The 24,534-nt window shown below is 32.9% G+C and overlaps 1 protein-coding gene across 4 annotated transcripts in view; it reads right to left on the reverse strand.

The window, feature by feature from the left end:
- DNAH8 (dynein axonemal heavy chain 8) overlaps positions 1 to 24,534 on the reverse strand; it is a 115,550-nt gene that overhangs the window by 20,416 nt on the left and 70,600 nt on the right. For all 4 annotated transcript variants that reach the window (XM_064414558.1, XM_064414560.1, XM_064414559.1 and 1 more), the window contains exons 58-81: positions 24,015 to 24,124; positions 23,257 to 23,420; positions 21,057 to 21,249; positions 20,473 to 20,595; positions 18,802 to 18,932; positions 18,306 to 18,459; positions 17,705 to 17,869; positions 16,922 to 17,148; positions 16,430 to 16,548; positions 15,507 to 15,610; positions 14,474 to 14,650; positions 13,445 to 13,612; positions 12,427 to 12,639; positions 10,973 to 11,110; positions 10,548 to 10,675; positions 9,655 to 9,826; positions 8,389 to 8,544; positions 6,931 to 7,086; positions 5,742 to 5,924; positions 5,172 to 5,277; positions 4,124 to 4,376; positions 3,830 to 4,020; positions 3,350 to 3,471; positions 1,150 to 1,268 (exon numbers count right to left, since the gene is read on the reverse strand). In XM_064414558.1, coding sequence (XP_064270628.1) covers positions 1,150 to 1,268; positions 3,350 to 3,471; positions 3,830 to 4,020; positions 4,124 to 4,376; positions 5,172 to 5,277; positions 5,742 to 5,924; positions 6,931 to 7,086; positions 8,389 to 8,544; positions 9,655 to 9,826; positions 10,548 to 10,675; positions 10,973 to 11,110; positions 12,427 to 12,639; positions 13,445 to 13,612; positions 14,474 to 14,650; positions 15,507 to 15,610; positions 16,430 to 16,548; positions 16,922 to 17,148; positions 17,705 to 17,869; positions 18,306 to 18,459; positions 18,802 to 18,932; positions 20,473 to 20,595; positions 21,057 to 21,249; positions 23,257 to 23,420; positions 24,015 to 24,124 — 3,772 coding nt within the window. The remainder of the gene's footprint in view (positions 1 to 1,149; positions 1,269 to 3,349; positions 3,472 to 3,829; positions 4,021 to 4,123; positions 4,377 to 5,171; positions 5,278 to 5,741; positions 5,925 to 6,930; positions 7,087 to 8,388; positions 8,545 to 9,654; positions 9,827 to 10,547; positions 10,676 to 10,972; positions 11,111 to 12,426; positions 12,640 to 13,444; positions 13,613 to 14,473; positions 14,651 to 15,506; positions 15,611 to 16,429; positions 16,549 to 16,921; positions 17,149 to 17,704; positions 17,870 to 18,305; positions 18,460 to 18,801; positions 18,933 to 20,472; positions 20,596 to 21,056; positions 21,250 to 23,256; positions 23,421 to 24,014; positions 24,125 to 24,534) is intronic.

The following is a 24,534-nucleotide window of genomic DNA, read 5'->3' on the forward strand; positions in this document are numbered from 1 at the left end:
ACACATATTCATATATTTGTTTGTAGGTTTGTCTTTACAGATATAATAGGCAGAGCTGATGGTCTTCCCTCTACTTATGATACTCACCAGTTGCTTACAATTTTGCCTTAACTATTTGCACTGGAATTTTCTGTTCTAGGCACCTTCATTAGTTTGGGACATTCTTCATTTTAAACAGAACTTTTGTAATTGAGAACACAAAGTGGGAAATGTTAAGATAGTTTTTGCCCTTTAGTAAAACTCTGCAGGTGGTTCATTTGGTCTGTTAGTTTTTAGGGTACAAACTCAATTTTTTGCACTGGATTGTATTTGTGTTGGTGATGAGTGTTTTTCCCATGATAAAACAAACAAACAACTACTTCTGGATAAAACATATTACTCTGACAATCTTCAGGTTCTGAAGATAATTCAAATGCTTCAGACTTAGATGGTCCCCTCCCTCTTAGGGTGTAGAGCATTAAACAATATGATATTTCCATCAGATTCTACCCTTTTTTACTTCACAGGTTGAATCTGCTCCAAAGACAAATCACAGTCTAGTAAATAATATTGTTGGGCTATTTTGTAGTATCTCTGATTTTTTTGTTACAGCACTTGGAAAGTATAAAACCAATGGAGGAAGATATAATCTCATGCATAAGGCATCTGAATGCTTCTTTGGAAATTCATTTCATCCCAAGAGCTTAGAGGTCCTACATGATGCAAAAAATATAATTTACAGCACTCTTTTCACATGGAATTTTGAACACATATTTTAGATTTCCACCATCTCTCTTTTTTGCATTTTATATTTTAATACTTGTTTAAAAGTATTTAAAATAGTTAATTTTAAAAGAAATTTTTTAAAAATTGAAAATTATCTGGAATATTCTACTTTTTCACGGGCTTCTCAAAGAAGGCTGCAATATGGTTTCCAGTTTCCATTTCTCATTACATAAAAGCAAAGCTATAAAAAATATTTTCTGTAAATACCTTTAGATGGCAGAGGATAGCTCTGAAGTAATTAAATAAAAACATATTTCATGTGAGTGAATTGCTATTTAATGTCACCCAGAGATAACTGAAATTACACTGTTATGATAATAGCATACTGATAGGTTGAGATGTGTTGCAACTGTGTAATTTCCCAAAATTTCTGAAGATGCTCACCTGATGAGTAAAAGCTTGCGGAAGGTGTCAAGTGAATCACTGTATCCATTAGGGATAATTTCTTCCTCAGGGGCATCTTTATCAAACCAGTGTTTCCATGCCTTATCACTGTGAGCTATCTAAATTTATTACATTAACACACAAATAAATATATTGCCATTGCATTAAAATGTCCTTGCAAATGTAGCTTTTAATGAGAGGCCATTATTATATTAGGACATATTACAAATAATATTGCCTATAGCATTTAAGACATATGCCATGAGAATTGCTACTAAAATACTACAAATAATATTAATTCAATTGCTGCAATCAGTGTAAAGATGCAGACTCTCAAGCCAGTCAGTTATTTATGGATTCCCCTCCCAAACAGATGCATCTACTTAAAAAAAAATCAGTAATTAGCAGGAGGAACTATACTATATACTACAAGAACTCTGCTCTATATTACAAGAGGAACACACTGTGATTGATTAATTAATCCCTTTTGGTCACAAAATATGAAGAGGACCAGAAAAATCTGTCCCAGTACAGTTTATCCAGCCAATGAATGCAACTTAAAAGTAGCAGATTCTAGTAAGCTTTTGGCTGGAGAAAGAATAAACCTGACCACAAATATTTTAGGCACCTCTTAGAACCTGTGTCCTAATAGGATAAGGAATACCAGTGGGCAGAACATAGTGAAAATGCAACGGAGCCTTCACTGCAGTGACTGAGGAAGTTTAGGTACTGCAATATTCTCAGATCACTGGAAAAAGAACAAGGAGTGCACCAATAAAGGTTTTAAACAGAAGATGTCTATGTTAAATTAGGCATCTGAGACTTATCTTTTTTTTAGAGGAGAAAAATGAATCAAAACTAGCATGAGAAAAAGAAAAGCACAGGAAACCTCTTGAGAACTGAGTATATCATTCTCAGTCCTCTTTTGGTCACTTTAAATAATTTTCTGTTTCATCTAAATGAATAATGATACAGTTGTATTTTATATGATGAATGAAATAGAACAACACTTCTAATGGATAAAAATAAGATTTAAAAGATGTTTTCACAATATTTGGGTTTTTAATTGATGTCCTAGTTAGCACCCTCCCATATTCCATTTCTATCTATGACTGAAATAATTTTACTTGCCATATTTTAACTTTGCAACTACGTGGCTAAAGTAGGACAGTACTAAAAAATTAATTTTAAAAGGAGAGTTTTTGTGGTAACGTTGTCACCTAAGTATTTTGGAGTCTAAAATTTTGTTTGCACACATTCTAGAAAAGCCCTGGTGAAAGGACTTTTATAGAAATAGGATTCTGGTGCCCTAATAACCCAGAGTGAGCAACCTAACTGAAGCTCCTCCAACTTTCCTCTAACTTAATAATCTATTTGATACCGCAAGAAACCAAAAACTGGAAAAATTTCACTGCTATGTATCCAACTCTTGCCTTGTTACAGGGTTTAGAAACAGCCATAAAACAGCCATGAAAACCACAGCCTGTGGTTTTCATACAGGCCTCTAACAGAATATGAGTGACCACTTGCAGGTAACCATTTAGCTAAAATGTCTGCTACCCTCCAGGGCAATATGTGCCATCACAAAATGACTTGGCCAGCCAATGCTGTAACAGCAAGAAGAACTTACTGTCCTGATTAGCCTGATTAGCAAGGAGGACTTAGAGACAACAAATGCTTAGGGAGTGGTTTAACTACAGTAAAAAAAGAAAAATAAATTTACCAAATTGAACATACCACAAGCTTATGTGTTTGTAAGTTTATGCATGTCTACATAAAACATGGCATTTGTAGCTAGCTCATCATATTTAAATTTTAACCTTGGGACAGAAATAAGTATTTAAAAACAAGCAGTAAGCCACTCACTTGTAAAAATACACTAAAATCACGACATACAACATTGTAACTTAAAACTAATTAATTAATCTGACACTCAGATTAATTTTATGAGCCTTTTTGATACCTCTAACTTTTTATCTTATCTCTCTTTTATTGACTTCCTTATTCCTTTGCTCCTGTTCCTTCTCTCCTTTTTCTCCCTCAATTACTATAATACCAAATACCATAAAGAAGATAAATAAACACACCACCATTCATGCTACCTAATTGTCTCTATGATGTTATTCTGTATTTTTGTGGAAACACAATTATGATGACAAAACTGGTAATTAACATTAAAAAGATGATTAGAAAATATCACCTGGTTCAAAATTTCTTCAAATTGTGGAAGTTTATTCAACTCCACTAGATTTAGCCATATCATGTCAAGAATCCATCGGCAAGGTTTGGGTGGGCAAGCCTGTAGATCCAAAGCTGCACCTCCTGTGGATAAAAACACAGGATGAAATGTACTTTCTGATGAAATACATGATATTCCAGGGGTCAAGATATAATTGATATTTCTTTTTAAATTATGTATTTTGACCTAAATAATTTTCTCTGTGATACTAACTGTACTCTTGTGTACTTATTTCATACCAAATTATAACTTAGCCTTATTAATGGCCTTCTCACAGGTGTTAGAAGGCTACTATTGGCTGTCCTCTAAGGCTTCCCTTCATCAAGCTGAACAAGCCCAGCTCCCACAGAAATGTTGATAGAAACCATGTAGACAAAGAAATGGCAAAAAAGATTAAAAAGTTGAATTAGTTCTATGCATAACACAATTTTTAAAACTTACCCCTAATGAGAGTTTGGAACTCTCTGTTTTCCACATGCCCTCTCTCAATATCAATTTTTAAAGCCAGAAGGAGGGTAAAGAGGAATTTGTGGTTTTCATATAGGCCTCTAACAGAATATGAGTGAATTTCAAAAGTGAGATATTCAATAATATTTGAGATTCTTTTCTGAGGCACAGGAGATTTCTTAGACCTAAAAAATCGTGAAAACAAAGCAAAAAGAAACCGCATTAATAAGAGCAAATACATTGGAAAAGCAAACACCTGAATAGTAGGAAAAATCTGTGTCTTCCTACCTGGCTATAGATTGATCAAATAGCTTTAAGAACTGAGCCAGTGAAGTTTGATACATATTATTGACCATGCTCATTGCTGTAAGAAGGAAATAAAGAATGCTTCCACGTGTAGCAACAGGTCGATATTCCTCCTGAGCAGTGTTAATCTTCACTTCAGTTTCTGCTGCCACAGACAACTTGACAGCTATTTCAGCAGCTGTTTGCTTAGTTGTTTGCAGGACACCAATTAAAGACTCATCATCCACTAGTGAACCTGAGAAGTAAAATACTGGATGTTTAGGATATTATTGTAACAATATTTTCACTTCATATTTATATAGAAAACAAAAAGCCAAATTACAGGAATTATTTAGTAAAAAAAATGAAATTATTTATTGAATTACAGAAAGCTTTTAAACTAGAGACCAGACAGGATATGTAATACTAAAAATTATTTTTACATCCAACATATTTTAGCAAATTCATTCAAAATATGTTAAATGTATTTATACCAACAGTTTGCAACACATACTAGAGAAGTCACCTATCTTATCCACAAATTATTTAAATTATTTTGAAGTCTATTCATCATCACTCTCAAAGTAAAAAAGACTTATGGTCCTAAGGGAAATGGTCATTCAATGATATGCATGAATCTCCAGCAGTTACTCACAGATTTTCTGTTACCAGATTATTTTTCCACCAGAGACAGTAAGTGATCATGTTCAGGCTCATAATGTAGTGCAGAAGAGCTTCAAGACAATTTTAAGTCAGGCCATTCCAATTTACATTTTCAATGGTTTAAAGATTTACCCATGGCCAGATACCTTCTCTCATCTGAGGGGCAGAAAGCTCTCAAAAATATGGATGTATTTCAAAAAACTTGTTTAGGTGTTAAGCTTAGGTGTCCTGAGTTGCATATAGTGGCATGTTATAGCACCATAGTCCTCATACTCCTGCCACTGCACATTCTCTTAAAATATCTTAGGAGAAACCAAAATCTGTAAGGAAAGGACCTCGTGTGAATCAGTTTTATCTGCCTCATCTGATTAATATTTTTATACAGAACCTTTGGTGGCACTTAGTTTGTAAAGAAGATTGTCTTCCAGTTCCTTCATCTTCCTCTTATTAGAAGTTACATCTTCCATGAGTTTAATTCGTTCTGCCTCAAGTTCCTGTTATTAAAAAAAAGAAAATGGCATGACATTTTATGGGTTGCAACTATGACAGATACTTAAAATTCAGTTTCTGATTTTTCAAGTGAATGACTTGTGATTGAAGATACAGGTGAAGAGTTGGATCCAGTCATGAAATGTGCATTTTACTTTTCTTGGTAGCTAAAACATGTTTTTAAAAACAAATGTTTTTTTAAGCAGTGTTTATCCAGTATCTTATGATGTATCTTATTAATGTCAAATCCAGGTAATTGTTTGTGTTGTACTGACAGTCATGTATATATTAAGAGCCTCCCAATGCATTTTTGATATTTGGAAATATCTACACTGAATCTGAATATAATTTTAGGAAATAGCTAATATCTTTTTTTTCCATTTGAACATTTCTTTTTTCTACATACCAAAACAAATTAAATGGAAAAAAAATTAAATATCACTATGACTTATTTGTACTGTTAACTTACCTGTTTTTCAGTGAGTATTACTCTTCTCAGTAACTGATTCTCAAGTCCTTTCATTGTAACAGTAAAATCAATAATTGATGTTTTTGCATTAATTTCAGGTGTGAAAGAAGGATTAGGTAGCTTCGTAGTAATGAACAGTCTAAATGAATTCATAACATCTACTTCCTTATCACCAACTTTCACCTGTGGATTAAGTTAAAATAGTATTAAACAGAGGAAAATGAGCCTTATTAAACTCAGTAACATTGAGCAGAAAAAAAATTTACATGATTTGAAGTGACAAAAAGAGGAAATTTATTTCACAACTTAAATTTGTCATGAAAATAAAAGTCAATGCCCAAATGTATAAGTTAGAGTAGTTATAAAAGTAGCATTTCCCTTCAGCTAAATATAGGGACCACTTCCCCTGTGGATTATGATTAACAGCTTCAGAACCATTTGGTTTCTAATCATATCTCAAATGAAGAGGCAGTAGAAACTGCTGACCTTTGTAGAAATCATCATTCTGTTATGTCCAAGGTAAAAGGAATTATGTGATCCAACAACGGAACAGAAATTACTGGACATAAATTTTAACTTTATTAAGACTAAGCAGGTTTCAAGGAATATTTATGAAGGTAGTAAAAATTCATTCAGAGTATTCAAAATAAATTTTTATAGAATTAATACATTCTGAAACAGTGGTCTAACTCAAAAGCTGCATATGCACAAGGAAATCTGATCACTGTATACTGCAGTATGAATCACGGAATTGTTGGTATTGGAAGGGACCTTAAAGATCATCTGCCATGGGACAGTGGGTGGCAAATGAGGCTCCAACATATGAGTCTCCAAGGTGGCTTCAAATGCCTGGCTTATAATAAGAGTAGGACCAAACCACTTCCTTAAGCATATTTGCACTGCTTGAAAATCAGTAGAAAGAATTTTAAGCATTTCATCAGATAAGCATAATTGGTTCCAGTTTGGAATCTTCACTAATAACCCTGGTAGTTAAACTCATAGTTTAGACTTGCCCACTTACTACACAGCTGAGGCTCCGTCTGCTGTATTTTATTAGTTCAGTTTGATTCTTTACATGTCTCTACTGAATACAAAGTTTACCTGATTCAGCAAATGTTTATAACAATGGTAAAATAACATTTGTCACAAGGCTAGCTATTTATTCTGCTTATTTTGTTTGATTACTAACCTTAAAAGCAGATCCAGATTTTATGAAATTTTTTTCTAGTATATTATCAAGGACTGGATCCAATTCTTCCTCTATATCTTCAATCAGGAGTGATCGTCCCAGTGAAAGGCTGTCTTCTAAGTGTTGCCGGAAATACTTGTCATTCAGAGTTGTTACCTCAAAAAGTAAATTATAAATTGGTGTAAGGACAGAGCATTTCCTCAGTCTTACAGGAAAACCACAGACCTAACCATGGAAAATTTTTTCATTGTTTTTGTTAGTTGCATTTTAAAGCAGGTGCAATAAATATTGACCATGAAGGAATTTATGCAGAAATACTTCTGTGTGTACAGTAAAAAATATCATAAAAAGGTGACTTAAAAGGTTGGCTGTAACTGAATCCTCAGGACTTCATTATGAGAGTAATAATGTACTAAATCAAACTGGTACAGCTTATTGCATATTAAAGATGTTATGTATATTTTAGAAATCAGAGACACCTAGCCTTTAATTTTCTGTTCTATGTCCTAGAAGGACTAGATTTTCTAATTTTAGCTTTGAAGTGCTGAGAATTTTGCTGGAAATATGGACTCTAAAATATGGAAGTCTAAGAAATGAAACACTGCTCCAATATTATGAATTCAGATTGGTATTTCATTAAATGGGATTCATACTATAGAAAATAATTTAAAAGCATGCATAAAATAGTAAGCTATATAATTAACTAATTCTAAACCCTCCAAAATGTATTGACCTTCAGGACATAGGAGTTTTCTCAACATTCAGGCTAAGTGTTTTAAAATGCAGTTTCCTTTTGCCATGCCACGTCATTTGGGAAAAAAAAATTGTGATGCAAATAGTGACACATGAACATCTTTGTTTTATGTTTCATGAGCAGGCATTTTAGCATATTGTTTTATCCTGTGAAAGAGCTATGAAGATTGCAGTAATGTTAGGATAGGCAAATTTTTCATGGGTATGGCTTCAGCAGGATTTCCTCAAGCTCCTTTTGTAGTGACAACCTCATTATGCATACCGTCTCAGGTCCTAAATGATGGGCTGCAACACTTGAGGCACTTTGCCTACATTTTCAGAGCTGTAACTTACCCTGCCTTTATCTGTAATGTTACTAACAGTCGCCGAATTTGCTCTCATTTAATAATTTCATATTATACCCTTTTGGTTTTAGAATTATCATCTCTTTGTCTTCTTTTGTGTTGGGACCATTCCTACCCATCTTGAACAAAATACTTTTATACTTTTTACTAGAGTTCATGCAAGTTGGATAGTCTTTTCCAAGCCCTTGAGTGGGATTTACAGTTGTTCTGAAGCTCCCTGCTGATGCATCTACAAAATTGTCAGTCTCCATACATGTTAAACTTATGTCAGATCACACTGACTCAAATGCAACCTCCCTCTAAAGCAATTATGTTTGAAGGAGTATAATAGTGCACACCCTTCCTTTAAGATACTGTTTACCTGTAATTCATTCTCCTGTTCTTTATTTCTAACCCACGCTTTTCCTTGAGTTTGTGGGTCTACTAAAAGTGGGTATCTTGATGCCTTAGTGACAATAATACCATTCTGAATTGAGAGGTGATCTCCAGGCAATCCTTGAAGATTCCACTCACTAATCTAAAGGAAAAGAAAAAAAAAAGGAAGTAAAATGAGTAGTTTGAAATAAATTATCACTGTAATTTTTATTCAATTAAAATTCTTCTAAGAAGTAACAGGGACATCAAAAGGAATGCAAACCTGAACCTGCTGAAGAATTATTAATGCAGGTATAAACATATTTTCAGAATTTTATTTTTATGGATTTTTTAAACTACATACAATCACAAAAGGTATATTTTAAAGTGTGAGGATGCCAAAAGACAAATAAATTAAGCATTGGGATCAATTAAGCAAAAACCAGTCTAAGAAAGCTTTCAGGAATTAATGTTTACTGAAGGAAAAATACTGAAGGAAAAAAAAAAATGTTTACTGAAGGAAAAATACTGAAGGAAAAAAAATGTTTACTGAAGGAAAAATTAAGGAAAAAAAATGAAAGAAAAAAAAAGGAAAGATTCTGGCATTTCCCACTCTTTGCCCATTTCTAATACATTTACATTGAATAAAAGGACTTCATGTATTCTATTTTAAATTAAAACCAAACCCGCTGTTTTAGAAATGTCCTGGTTTTGGCTGAAAGAAAGGTCAATTTTCTCTTAGTAGATGGTATACAGTGCTGTGTTTTTCTGATTTACTGTAAGAATAACGTTGGCACACTGATGTTTTGGCTGTTGCTCAGTAGTGCTTACCCCAAGGCAAGGATTTTTCAGTGTCCTGTGCTCTGCCAGTGAGCAGGTGCACAAGGAGTTGGGAGGCAGCATGGCCAGGACAGCTGCCCTGAACAAACCAAAGGGATATTCCATACCAGACAATGCCATGTCCACTATATAAACTGGGGGAGTTACTCAGAAGAGGCCTGATCACGGTTTATGGATTGGCTGGGTATTGGTCGGCATGGGGCGAGAGATTCTATTGTGCATCACTTGTTTCTCTTGGGTTTTGTTATTATTACTATGCCAAGACTGAGAGGAAATTGCCAAGAGCATTTGGAAACCACAGAACTACACAGTATAGCAATATTTGGAATACTGGGGATTATAGTTCTTCTCTAAGCAGGCACAATGCTGGCTAAAAGTCATAGAATATGCTAACAGAAGTTCAAATTAAACCCTCCAAGCACCAAGAACTTACTGTTGGTTGATCTACCAACATAGAAATCAGGTTCAAATCATCAGAAAAGGGGATTTTATGAGCTCTCAACTCTGTTTCCCATAAGTCTTTAAGCAAAAGGTTCCTGAAGTCTTGATTAAAAGGCCCACAGTATGAAAGAAAGCCTGTGCAGAGCAATATATCTCCCACAAGCCTAGAAAAGGAAGAAAAATCATCATTAAAAGGTGGTGCACAAATTCAATTTCTAATTACTTAGACAACCAGCTTTTGAAACATAAGAAGATTAAAAAAAAAAAAAGAAGTTGTTTCCAGAGCATTTTTGAGGCAAAATTTGAGTAGTATTTTATGAAAACACAGTCTCCACCCCTACAAAACAATAAAGCCATGATGACAACTATACCTTTTTTCCTAAATGAATTAACAAAATTGTTTATTTCTTAAAAATATGCTTGAAATACAGTATTTATCAAGGATACAAACGTAGTTCTATTGAAACTCTCACCAGAAATGCCCACTTTCCCCATAGCAAATTTATAGTGACATAAGTGTTCTACAGAAGCTGAGCTTATCTGAAGTTTTCACTTCCCCAGTGACAATAGAACGATGTGCAGTATTATGGGGACTGCAGAAGCAACTCTAATACAGGCACATAACAGCCCTAGTAATAATATTTTTGGAAGCTAATTCCAAAATCAGAGGTATTGTTCTTAACTGAAATACTGGTACTCAGCACCCATGTATTCTTACTTATGGGAGGAAAATTCAAATTCCAGGGTAGTTCATTTGATTACATTGCTATATTAAGATTTCCAGGAAGAAAATGAAGTACCACAATTAAAGCTACTAAATTGTTTACCAACACTTCAGTTTTTACAAGCACATTCTTTTTTGTTTTTCTGTAATGAATTTGATACCTTTTAATTTGAGATTTAAATTCTTTGCTTTGCTGAGTCCATCGAACTTTCTCTCCACTCAGTCCATCTATAAGTTCAGAGGCTGCTTGCATCTTTCTTTTGCATGTTTCTGCATCATTCTGTAAGTCCTAAAATTGAAAAAATTACCTATTTAATTATCAAATGCAAAAATGTGAAGTTATTTTATATACTTTTCATCCTCTTATAACTATTTTATTTATTTAAAACTCATCCTTGAGGACACTTAAGGGCATCTAATATGTTCCTATTCACAGGAAGCAGATATAGGCTTAAATCTCTTACACCTCAATCTCAGCCATGTTATTCAAGGTAGCAGGTAAATGTGTGTTTGCAGCAAATCCTAATTGCATAACAAGTGCAATTGTACAAGCATTTTTGGTAAGACTAAAATGCTTTTATCTCACCATTTTCTCCTTCATTGCTGCATCAAACTTTGCCTGCACTTTATCCAGTTCAGCTTGCTTTTCATCTAATTCTGCCTGAGCTTTATCTTTTTCTGCATTAGCTATTTTCAGGCGACCTTCTTGTTTTGCCAGATTAGCCTGCAAAGGAGAAAAAAATTTAAAAGTTCAATCATATATATGATTTTAATATAATTAAATGAACTATTTAAGCCTACTTAGCTGGTAATCACAAGACAACAATACATCAAAGTAACTTTTAGATAAACATCAAAAACATTTAAGCTGAAAACTATATCACATATATACTGAAGGTAGGATTTTCTTTGTTCAATAACAATACAGTACCTAAAGTTCTACTATATATTTTCAATTTTATTCCTTAAAAAAATTACATTTCAAGAAACTGGTTAAGGAAGTAAGCTTTCTGATCTGTACACGTTGCTTAGACCAGAAGAACAATCACTCAGTACTCTTGGTTGACTATATGTAATTTCCTCTTTTATTAGTGAATTTTGTAGCCGCCAGCAATCACAACAGGAGATTGGTCCTTTATCAGCTAACAATATTGCTTTTACCCACTGAAATGGGTAAAATGGTCCTAAAACAGTGACTCTGCCTATTGCTCCTAAAATTATATTTATGGTGAACACAGGAAATTAATTGATTTTTTTTAAAAGAATTCATCTGTATTACTGTTGCTTCTGTAAATAACACTTCTACCAGTGACATAAAGGTTAAAAAAATTTGGGATCACCATGTGCTCACCCCTTTTACTATTTTTTTTAAATTATGCTATATTTAATGATAAAATACTTTGTTTAGAACAAAAAATCACTGCCTTTGAGTTTCATAAACCTGAAAAAGAACACTCACACACACTAAAGTAAAAATTTACTCTTAAAAATGTTTTCCTTGTTTTGCTTCCTACTATTGCAACTTAGCTCCTTTATTGATGTGATCTCTGAACCTCTTTAGAAAGCCAATATTTAGGCAAGATATCAGTCCTCCACTGCTTCTAAGTTACCAGGAGAAAACAAAGAATAAAATAAAGCTAAAATAAAGCTAAAATAGCTGCAAACCTCTGTTTGCAGGACCCTCTGGAGAAGGAAGAAAGATTTTGGTACAACATTTTAAAAACAATTATAAAGTAATTTTAACATAATAAAAAGAAAATACTGGAAACACCTTTCCCTATATACAGTAAACCAGATCACATAAATTTAATCTAGGCTAATTTTTTGTTCTGTGTTCTGTCTAGAATCAAGAAGAAAATAGTTTTGTTTCTGCTCCTACCATCTTTAGCCACTGAAATCACAGGCTATTATGTCTGCATAAAGATTTTTTATATATATATATATATATATATATATATATACACACTTGTAAAATCCTATTACATTAAACTACATTCAATTACTTGGTAAGCAAACACAAAGCAAGAGAGGATGTATTACCTTAAGAGGCAAGACTTCTCTGTTAACACCATAAAATACCACCATGGCTTTTGTCCAAGAGAGAAGTCCTGCCACGTTGCCACACACTTTTTTACCATTTTCCAGTGTATAGTCTTCCATTTCAAAGTAAGGCTGGACTAATTCTACTGTCTCATCATTGATTGTATCCCTGGCAAAGTTCCTTAGGTTGTTCAAGAATGGGCCACTCATAAGCTTCAAAAAACAACACACGAGTTATTTATACATTTTATGTTCAAGGTCTTGTTCATAGGTCAAGCTGTTAAAAAGCATTCCTAAAATTCTTCTGTAAACAGAGGTAATTCACATTGCTAATATTATAATTGTGCTATTCAGCTGTAACTCTTCACACACACCTTCTATTATTTTGAAGATTTAACCAATTACACTCCAGTAACTCGAATCAAAAGTTACTGATGTACTTCCCATCTCCTATATACCTGTGTTGCACTTTAGAAGCATTTAAGAAGCACCATTTAATTTAAAAAAATTGACCCAAAGAAAGACTCAGAAATATATTTGTAACTTAACTAAATGCAAAAAAAAAAATTGCTTTGCCAGTTGTGATGTATTATATTAATTCTGAAAAGTGAAATAATTTGGTTTAACTTTTTCTAACAAACTTTTAGCATGCTAAAGGCAATTCATGGAATAACTGTTTATCTCATTTTATTACATCAGTGGAGAATAAAAGCTTTTGATGACTTTTTAAACTGTAAAAGCCTGAATAAAATGCAAGAGCACTATTTGCTACTGTTACTATCATTGACAGGAATGGGCCATGCAAACTTTAAAGCTTCTGCTGCAAAAGTCTCCAAGCAATTCATCTACTATTTCTACCCATTAGACATAGTGCATAGATACAGTTTATCTTAAAACAATATGTTTGCCTTTCAATAAAATTCTGTCATGTTTTGGGCAAACAGCACCATAAGTTCTCTGATAAGCTAATTGCTATATTTCTGATGTTTAGGAAACACCGTTTGAAAACTCTACTTACTTTTAATGATTCTCCCCATGATGGCTTGCAGCAAGGCTTTTCTGGATCCATGGTAACTTGATCCAGTCTCTTTTGAAATAGTAGCAGACAACAGTCCATGATCCTCATAATGAGGTGAGGAGGTTTTGCAAGTTTTCTAACAGTAGCGATATCCTCTGGTCTGATGGTCTGTTTGAAGAAAGGTGTAATAGAATCCTGCATCAATACCATCATTCTACTTTCCCATTCAATATCTTGATTTTCATGTTCATTTGTAATACTTTTCTCTGAGGTGCATTTGCATTAAGTATATACAAAAAAAAGTAAGAAACCTGGCCTAATTAATACGTTTTATAGTTTTTTTATAGAAACTTTAGCAATTTTGTGGCTATTTTTGGAAGTTTCATTTATCTCATTATCTAAATATCAGTGTAAGAACAAACAATGCACCTTTTTTTGCTTTTTCTACTCAAGAACTTCTGTCACACAAATTCTGATAACTGGAATGGAAGGACATCATTAATTTCGGATTTCAGAGGTTTTTACTGTTCAGAGAGGAAGAATGAGTTATGTAGCACAGTAATGGCTCCAGATTTCTGAACCCTGCTTCTGATTGCCCTGAATCCCCTTTGTTTCCTGTTTCTCTTAAAATAAAAGCATTGTGGTTTTTGGTGAAGGAAGAGATAGATTTTTATTTGTCTTAAAAGACAGGTGTAACTACTTAAGTTGGAATTAAAAACATTCTGTTAGCACAAGAAGTAGTCCCTTGAATTCAGAATAACAGATATTCTAAAGTCATCTGTAGCTTTTGGAAAGATCTCCACATTCATATTGATCAAGTATTCAGCTGGAACGAAAAAATAGTATAAAACATTCCCTTTGTGTTTTAAGTAAAATATGTGTGCCTTAAGCTTTCATGATAGACATGGCCAGCAACAGCGAGGAGCTGGTGACAGCAGTCAGTGCCAAGAGACAGCTGTGTGTTGGTGGCTCTGGCTTCTCACAGGTGATGCAAATAATACTGTACTAATAAAAATGAAATTCATTCACTTTAAGAGCTTCTTCTGCTTCTTCTAGTGCTGGTTTAGCTGCCTCCAGTTTTTTCTCTGCTTCTTGCTTTTCTATATCAATTGCATCCACGATCCTTTGTGCTTTATCTTTCACTTCCTGGACTTCAAGTTTTATTTTAGTTGCGGCTTCAGCACTTTCTTTGACTTCTTCTAGTACCTGGAAATTATAATAAACACATAAAATCTATACATCAAAATGATGGAACAAATGATTATGAGACACAAGATAAAATAGGTATGTAACAGCTATTAAATATATAAATCTAACCCCAACTACAGCTAACTATATATGGTATAATATAACTACTGAATTAAAATTAAATGTGAGAAGTTCAATTTCATCCCTTTCTGTCACATATTTCTCTTATGAGATCAAAGACCTAAAAGAATGCAGGCAGTCCCTTAGTTATCACCAGACAAAATTCACTCTCCAGTGCATATTAAATATGCACCATCAGAACATTAAGGTGTCTTTCAGAAAACAGAATGCCTATACTGATCGATTCCCTAGCATACCTTTCCAGAGAGTAATTTTGGAAACCAGATTTCTACCAGACCCCAACTCTCATGAACACAGAGATGTCTTGTTAATGTAAAAGACAAAATCTGAAACTGGACTGCAATGAACATTTTTCTAAGGAAAAAACATTTCTCTAAGGAATTTTGAAGTAGAAAAGTCCCAATATCATGTTAACTTTTTCTCTGCTAGTAAGTGCACATAAGATCCAAAATTTCATAATGTCAATTAGGACCAAATTAAAAAAAAACCAAACCTATGGAAAAAATTGAAATTTGATGCTTATCTGAGTGGGTAAGAAATGGGAGAAGGACAAGAAAAGCACTCAACCTCTGTTACAGTTTAAAAGTACCTCACTTTCAGAAGCAAATGTTAAATCAACGTGCTATAGAGACAGTAAAACATCATTTTAGATGAGGAAAATTTTTGCAAATTATGATAAAATTCTGCAATAGTATTTTACCTGCTATATATTCTAGTGCTATTTAACACTCACTTTATCTGCCTTAATAGATGTCACAGCCAGCTCTTTCTCCTTAATAGCCAAGTCTTTAGAGAGTTGGGCAACAGATTCACTGGCTTCCATCAGCTTGGACAGACCTATTAAGTAAAAGATAAAATTCAGAAATATATATACTTTTTTTTCCTAGTTTGATTACACAATGTGTACCTTGTGTTCTCATTCAATTTTATGTAAAGGAGAGAAAGTGGGTGTAAGCAGTCATACTATCATAATTGTGTCTATTATGCATTTTTCATGGGTATAAGTAATTTTGCAAGTCACAAAATTATGATAAATAAGATTAATTCTTCAAAAGAAAACAACAACAAAAACAACAAAAAAGGAACTATGTCAAGTATATGTTGCATCATAAAGTCATGAGACAATCAGAATTTCTGAACGATGCTTCATTGTGTCATTACATGAAAAAATTACCTAAGGATCCATTACTGACTTCTAATAGAGAGTCTAGAAAAAGTTGAGAAGAAGTTGAGTCAAAAGCGGACCTACTTATTCTACAGCAGAAATACAAAATAAATCACATGTGAAGCACACAGATTGAATGGTGAGAATTTCTATGCACAAGTCCAGAAACAAGTTAATTACTGTTTAGAATTACCTCTCTCTACACCAGTAAATCAGATGCTACCTCTGTCCATTTTCAGGTTCTACTTTCTATTAAAAATTCTGACATGCAATTATTAAAGTTTAATACAACACCGAGTTGAATGGTTAGGCTGGTAGCTTCTTGGAGGTATTTTTACAAGAGAATCAGTGTGAGGTTGTGACTGGGGGAGTGGCTGGTAAAAGTCCTCAAAAGCTACCACTTTTGGACTGAATCCCCTATAAGTAATCACTGAAAAAGAATATTAAAAGCATAGATCATCTGAGACCACATATGGAATGTGTTTGCTTACCAGTTTGCATACGTTCAGCCTGCTCATTAATACTATCTAACTTCTCAGTGTAAACCTCTTTGTAGCCACCGATGAAAGAGAGATAGGATTTAGGTGTCACGTAAGCTCGTCTTCGATACCTGAAACAAAGCATATTGGCAACATCAACTTCATATATATTTTTCATATATACAGCTATACACTTCCCAAAAAAGAGAAAATTATATAACTCTAGTCTTTATTCATTCAAAATCAGATTTCATCATGAAATCTTACACTTTTAGTTACTTTTTTTTTATCCACATAGTATTAAAGACTGCTGAATAGTGGGAATGAGGATAAAGAATTTGCGACATAATAGCAATTTTTTATTGCCTGAGGATATAATGGTATAGCAGATTTATTTTTTATTACCTTTAAAATACATTTATTGATACATATAACATGAGTTCAAAAAACACTGTCAGTAGCAACATTTTTAAAATTAATTATTATATTAATAGAAAATATTACCTTTGGAAATAATTCTCACAGCTTTCTGAAACTATGTCATGAAAGAGACCCATGGTTTGTACTATTTCTGTTTTAACTGATGGAGCACAGACCATATTAAATTCTGAAAGAAAATAGTTGGACACAGCTACAAGAGCTTCCCTGGGCCATCGACTGAACCAATCCATGGTGCACCCAGATATCAGACCAGGAAATTTCAAAGAACGTGCACGGAACTTCTCACCAACCTGAAAAGAGAATCACAGTTTGTTAGCAATGTGATTCTTAAGCAAAGGTCAGTGAAAGTGTTTAATTAGTAAAAACAACTAAATAGTCTATTTTCTTCTCGATCATTTTCTGCTTAGAATACCCTGAAATTTTTTTTCTTCTCAAATAGAGTTTTGCAAAATTTGTAACATTCAACATTCATGAATTTGAAGAAAGAAGTTCATTACAAATATATATGATTTTAATATTTTAAAGCATCAAAGAATGTATTTTAATTACTAATAAAATACTGTTTTCCAGCTACAAGCCATAATTTCACAAAAATACATTCACTGATGTGTATTAGGAAAAAAATACTTTAACTTGTAAGAAATTATTTCGTTTTTAAGTATTTTGCTATTAAGGTCTCACAGCTGTACTAGTACTTTTATAATCTCAGCAGTTACAACTAGACTTTGGTCATCTTTTTATGTATCTTGAACTTCCTTAAAAACAAAACTTGAATAATTATCTTATACCACACAGGCAAGTTTGCTAATAGAATAAAGGAAAAATAGATATATAGAAAAAACTTACTGGAGAAAAGCAGAGGACAACATGCAAGTTCTTCTTTGCTCGACTTAAGAAGTACTCATAAAGATTGTCAAAGGTAGGAGGATGCCGAGGCAGCTCTTTTTTCATCACAGGTACTAATGATTGGGTGATTTCATCCAATTCATCCCGAGCAAATAAATTAGAAATCTTTTTACAAAGTAAGAAATTGGTAATTAATTGCATGGATGTCATTATTTTAGAATTTATAAATATTTGCCTGTTTACATCTGTATCTCTTTCTCTCTGCATATACACAGTTTAGACTAAAACTCACAGGTTTATACTTATGAAACCCCACTGAAATCTAAGAAGGCCAACTCCAGAAGAGTATAGAATTTGAACTGGCAATCAAATAATCATTTAATAAAAGGCTACTGAAATACTAACTACAGCCCTTTTATATTCTCCTGGTTTACACCGAAATAAAGAAACCACATATCCAGAGCACTCCTTACTTAAAAAGTTGAAATATTTTAATCATTACTGATTTTACAATGTATTACCAGGACAAATAAAGTAGCGAGAACAAATTCTGCAGTGCCCTGCCTCTAGAGCATATTGGCTGTCAGGCTGAGATCCTTACCTCTCCTGAAGACAGTAGATTATTTACGTATTCCAAAAATGATTCCTCTTTTATTTCATTATCAGTGAAAATGAAGGTGATACCTTGTCCTTCCTGTCCAGCTGTCCTATACAATACTTTTAAATCTTCTGACAGATTTGTTACATTATAGGATCTAGGAGAGACAAGGAACATTACCTGTTAGTTGAAAACAATGCAGAATACCGCTCTTTTTGGATTATAGCATTTTATAAATGACATTGCAAACAAACATACTTTGTAAACACAGATATTTTGGTGCAGGAATAGCTAACACACAGTCTACCTTTTTCAAGTCAAAATAAATCCAATGCTGTATACAAACCAGATAAGAGTGTATTGTTTTCAATATTTTTCCAATGGTGACAAAATTAAAATTAAAAAAAAAAAAAAAAGAAAAAAAAGAGAAAAATCTGTAGCCAAGTAAAGACAAAGCAATACCATAAGCCTGACTTAATATATTTCTTGCATTTCTTACCTGGTTAAAGTGATCTGAAATATTTTATAGCCAGCAATGAAGGAGGCTAACTTTGAAAGACTTTGTTTTCCAGATCCACCAACTCCAACAAGTAAAGCATTTCCATATGCTGTCCGAATAATTCGGGAAACCTATAGAGGAAATAAAAACATCAGTAATAAATTTGAACATTAGTTAGCAAAATTAAAAAATCTATTATGCTTTATGCTTAATTTGCTATAATACAATGTAAAAATAATTAAAAGGATACTTGCAGAAAATTTTTCCTCAAAAGAACACTTGTAAATTCTTTAGAAATTTTGGGTGGCTAATGAAGAAGCTGCATATAAATATATGGGATTGTTATAATCATAAATACATGAAAGGGGACATTTTGAGGACATCATCCTGAATGTGTTTAAAAATATCAATAAAAAACTTTAGCTAGAAGAACAAATATACTACTTTCCTAATTTTAGTAGCTGAAAGACTTAACACAAATAAACTATGCTTTAATGTTATCTTCTAGCCTATCTATTTTCAATATTTCTTTTATGATAGTTTTCTTACCAAGTCTCCAGACACAAAAGCTGAATGACAAATTTACTATTCTATTGTTTTGACACATCTTCTTTGGATTTATGATATATTAGTGCACTATTAAGATTCTACATTATATTTCAGTTCATATGTAAATTATGCACAAAATTTAAAAGATTGGCATCTACATCAAGTCTTTGAAAGATATTAATTTTTATCTTTTATAAAATTTTAGCTTACTGCACACTTCCCTCTGAGGCTTTCTAGATAGATATATTAAAGAAGTCTAAATATGAAATTATGTAGGTGACTAGATCCATTTTCACCTTAGGTAGAAAGGAGCCCTGCTGTCACTAATTGCATATCAAGGATATTCTGGCTAAAATTTGCCAATAAAAATGGAATGTCAGAGGCTTTCAAGGTCTTCTGAAATGCACCTAGCATCATGTGAACCATATTAAAAAAAATATGTACTCCTGTTTAAATGCAAAGCAAACAAACATTTACTTCATTTGAAGTGAACTAGAGACAAAGAAAACCACTTCTTCTGTTTGTGTTTCACTGCAACTTCTGTGTGTCTTTCAGCAATCAGATCATCCAGTCAAAGCAATTCCTGAGATAACCCTTCTTAAAGCTGAGACACTAATCTCATACTTTGTCTATCTTTAACCCCCATGAATCAGATTTTGATGTCAGACCTACACACTACCCTAATCTCTACCCTACACACTGATTCTACTGCAGCCCTAATTTATATTTCCTTTCATCCAGTCAGATTCTACCTCAGGTTGTTTTTGTCACCTATCAGGTACAGATACATTTGAAGTGTTCTCTGAATTCTAAATGGCTAAAAATAATTTTATATAGACAATATAAATGTCTTTATTTATGGTCTCACATTTGCTATTGAGGAAAATCTTCATCTGAAAACATAGAAATTTAAAGATATTTAAATAAGGAATTCATTATAAAACATGGAAACAGGTAAAACGACTGTAGGTCTTTCCTAGTTCTCAAAAATGACCTTGCAAAGATGGCAAAGCAGTTTGGGGGTAAGAATAGCTTTTCACAATGTGCCCTCTAAGAATAGCTTGTCCAAATAAAGAACCCTGTTACAACAGTTAAACAAATAAAAAAGTAGCAATACCAAACCTTAATAAGATGTGTCATTGCATCCTTGAAAAACACCAAATCAAGAGAGGAACCTCTAATATTTTCATTGTATTGTGCCTGATATGCCCGCAATTTGTTACAAAGGAATTCATAGCTTGGAACCTGGAGGGAAAAAAAAAATTAAAAAAAGAAAGAATCTGTAACAACACTTGTAGGGCACTTCATAATTTTAAAACTCCCTTGATATTTTTACACAAATGTCAGTTTCATGTCTTGGTGATGTGTAATGATATTATCTTGCTAATTCACCGTAATTATTGTAGTTTTGTTTATGCTGAAATTTTTTGCTAATGGTGGAAGAAAAAAAAAAGAAGAATGAGAAAAGGAGAAAATAGACCACATTTATATGTCACTAAAATAGACCACATTTATATGTCACTATTAAATCTGACATCAATAAAATGATTTGTTGCATGCTAACTATGAATATCTGGATATATTTTCACAAAAAATTTCATAGCTATTTTATCAAACTTTCTGTATTGCATGAGTTCAGCAATATAACACACAATAATTAAAGGAAAACTGTTGCCTAGTATTTGGTGCCTAGTAAAATGAAATACCTCCTCATAAACTTTTGGTGCTAGAAGCTCAGCATCTTCTGGTTCTTCACCGGTTGGTTCAGGTTCATCCCGTAAAAAATCGACAAAATACGGTTCAGCATTGAGAACTTCACTTAAATCTGCCTCCACATATTCCTGAATTGTTTTATCCATAGCTTGCTCAAACCAGGCTGTATCTTCGGGTGTATTAAACCTGAAAACCACAAATTAGTACAAATTAAAAAAAAATTTCTAGTTATATAGAAAGATAACAGATATCTAAATACTAAGAAAAAATCAACAACAACAAAAAAAAACCCCAAAACTTGTAACATTCTAAAAAAAAATACTTATTAGACAATACACTACACAGTAATCACAGACATGGATTAGGCAACATGCACAAAAATCAAGTGCTTCCATACTATAAAGTGTAATAGTGACACAAAATATAAAACAAAATAACCTGATTTTCCAACTTTGACCGAAAATGAGACAACAACACACTATGTAATTTTTCAGATAAAAAAGGATAAAAAAGGGTGAATGCTTTCCCAAATAACTATGGCTAAGTGAATCTTTCATCTTTCAACCTGCAGTAAAACAGCATAATTTCTGGTATCATAACACTGCCTAATGGAATGCAATTAGACAAGGAATACTGAAAGGAAGGTAGTATATGCCACTACATCCTGACTCCATTCTCAACACCTCTTACACAAAAACCCATAATTAGCAGAGGAATACACATTGGGGTTGAGGAGACTAATTAAATATACCAGTGACTACATTTAATTGTGTGAACAGCTTTAGCTGCTTCCCCTATCAGATTCAATCTGATCTTAATACAGATCAGATCTTCGACTACTCTGCTTATGATTACCGGTGAAGCAATGAAGAAGGCTACTCAGGAGTAACTGGCAAACGTAAGAGACAAGAACCACCTTATCCACAGAAAAAATTAATTACAACTGTAAATGTCAAAGTACATAAAAAATAGTTTCCATATATTTACTTCTTTTTCTTTTCAGTGATACAACTGAGAGGAAAGTAGAACAAATGTGAAGAAGCCCAGTGATGTGAGTTTTCAAATAAGACAAGATAAATTGAAGAACTGTTGTAGAGACAGCCTAGATATGCTTTACATCACTATTGTTACAGATCTTTTGTTATGACATTATAATATTAATCACTAGGAAATTTAAAAGCAGCATGGAAACAGGGAATGCATGACTACGCTCTCCCTTTTTCTAATATATCTCTACAAATACATATCTTCCACGCATTTTTAAATTTACCACAACAAATTAAAAACATATATAAACATACCAATAAATACCAGTGATATTGCTCCCTAATTTAAAGCAGAAACTAATACACTGTATGATTCTGTATGATATTTTTGCCTTAGTACAGCAGATCCTAGCTTTCAATAAAATTAAACATTTTCTCTGTCTCGTTTCAACAGCACTCTGTTGCACATAGAAATGTACAGACATACATTTTATCAAATATGTACATTTGTATAATATTTGATAGTTCAGAGAGTGAGAAATATCAGACAGTTGGAAATATCAGCACTGCTAATATTTTTTGGTGGATGGACTTCTCTGATCATGGAGAAATAATTATAACTACTCACAGTAGTAGAGGGTATATGTCAGGCTTTTAGCAGCAGCTTTAGTGCTACATCTAGAATTTCACAAGAAATTGAGACACAATGAACAGAAAAATAATACTGAAATAATACTGGTCTCCAAGACATACAGGTCATAGTTATATCTGTTTTATGAACATTTTGAAAGAGATTTATAGGAAATGGGCAAATTTTTAGTCATAAGCATGCAATCCTGTTTCTTCTTTCTGTGAGAAGAGTAAAGCAATTTTAAATCATCCTATGTGTATAAATTTAGGACACCATAAAGTTCTCTTTTCTACAGTGGAATCAGCTGAGTGCAGCCAAAGGGGGGGGAAAAAGTAGGTTAAAATATATAATACCTAGATATTTTGATGCTTTCCATTTAGATACTGGGTTAATCTATCAGTATACACCATGATATTTGTTGGAATTATACACCAATGCAGACTGTATGTAAAACAAGATAAAATTTTTCATATTGGCCTAATAAGATTTATAATATTTAGAAGTTTTACAGGTGTATGGGCATAAATTAAGTAAATGGCTAAACCTACTAAATACAAAATGCCGTAATTATTATACCTGTCAGCAATTACCCTGGTACATTCATGTTTAAAAAGTCTTAGGATAGTAGTGCTGGTTGTACATTCTTCTGCCTTTATAGTTAACATGCCTTGCCAAATTCTAGAAAGGTCTCGAAGGTTGAAAATATAGTGGAATTTAGATGGTGTAGGTAACATCTTTGCCTAAAGAAAAAGATTTTTAATATTCAAAATCAGTTAACACCTACAATGAATCAATAATAATAAAATGTATAACTTCATCATTAATAACACCTATAAAACATATAAATAACAAAAATACTAGTTTTCACACGTAATACTGTGGGAAAACTCTTTATAAGAAGTCACCAAGAGTATTTAACTGTTTAAAATATCTCTAAATGTAGAACACCAAGACTTACAACATGTAATTTTTTCACCTGCTGCTCTGGCTTTATAAATTAAAAATTATAATTTGTAAAGAATTTCACTCCCTGCCCCTTAGCTATGGAGATCAAAGCTTTGGGTAACATGAATTTATGTATAGGAATGAATGGACTGACATTCATCTGTCCTCTATATTGAAATCTGATATTTTCCAGAATTCATCTTGAAAATATTGTAGCCCATTCTCTGGGTTTTTTAAATTTTTTTTTTTTTCTTTTCCTTTTTTTGTGGGGGTTGAGTGGTTTGGTTTTTCATTTGGGTTTTTCTTATAGATATGATCTTAGAAAATAGTAGCCTAAACTAAACTAATAGTCACTCTATTCAGAGATAAAACTTTTCTTGTATTTGTACCTTTGTCCGCTGCCACAATATTCTTCCTGTTGAGACCAGTTTTTCCACCATACCACATACTTCAGGGTTAAATTGTCTACAGGGATGAAAGTATCCATTGGCAATTATACCTGAAAATACAAGACGCAACAAACAATTAATCTCAGCTTGTAGGATATAATAAGGTAGGTCATGAGCAAGACAAATAGGTGCTTATTTAAAACATTACTTGGAAAAACATAATTTAAAATTACAGGTGAAATTATTTTTCTCTGTTGTCTATGGCTTTTCTGAATTGGTACAGAAACACTGGGCAGTAAGTTAACTGGGTACAGAAACACTGGGTTTCTGCCGTATGCTGTATTGACAGAGTTACCAGAATTGAGAAATTTAGCAACAGAGTGCATTTCAGACAGTTCAGAGGTGGAATGTTAACCTACACAGAAATAGCAGTGCTCATCGTCTTCCAGGAAATGTCATTACTTTCTTAATATTTGTTTGCCCAAAATTAGAAAGACAAGCATTTTAAGGAATTCATTTC

Source organism: Passer domesticus, chromosome 3 (assembly GCF_036417665.1).
Source record: "Passer domesticus isolate bPasDom1 chromosome 3, bPasDom1.hap1, whole genome shotgun sequence".
Lineage (NCBI taxonomy): Eukaryota > Metazoa > Chordata > Aves > Passeriformes > Passeridae > Passer > Passer domesticus.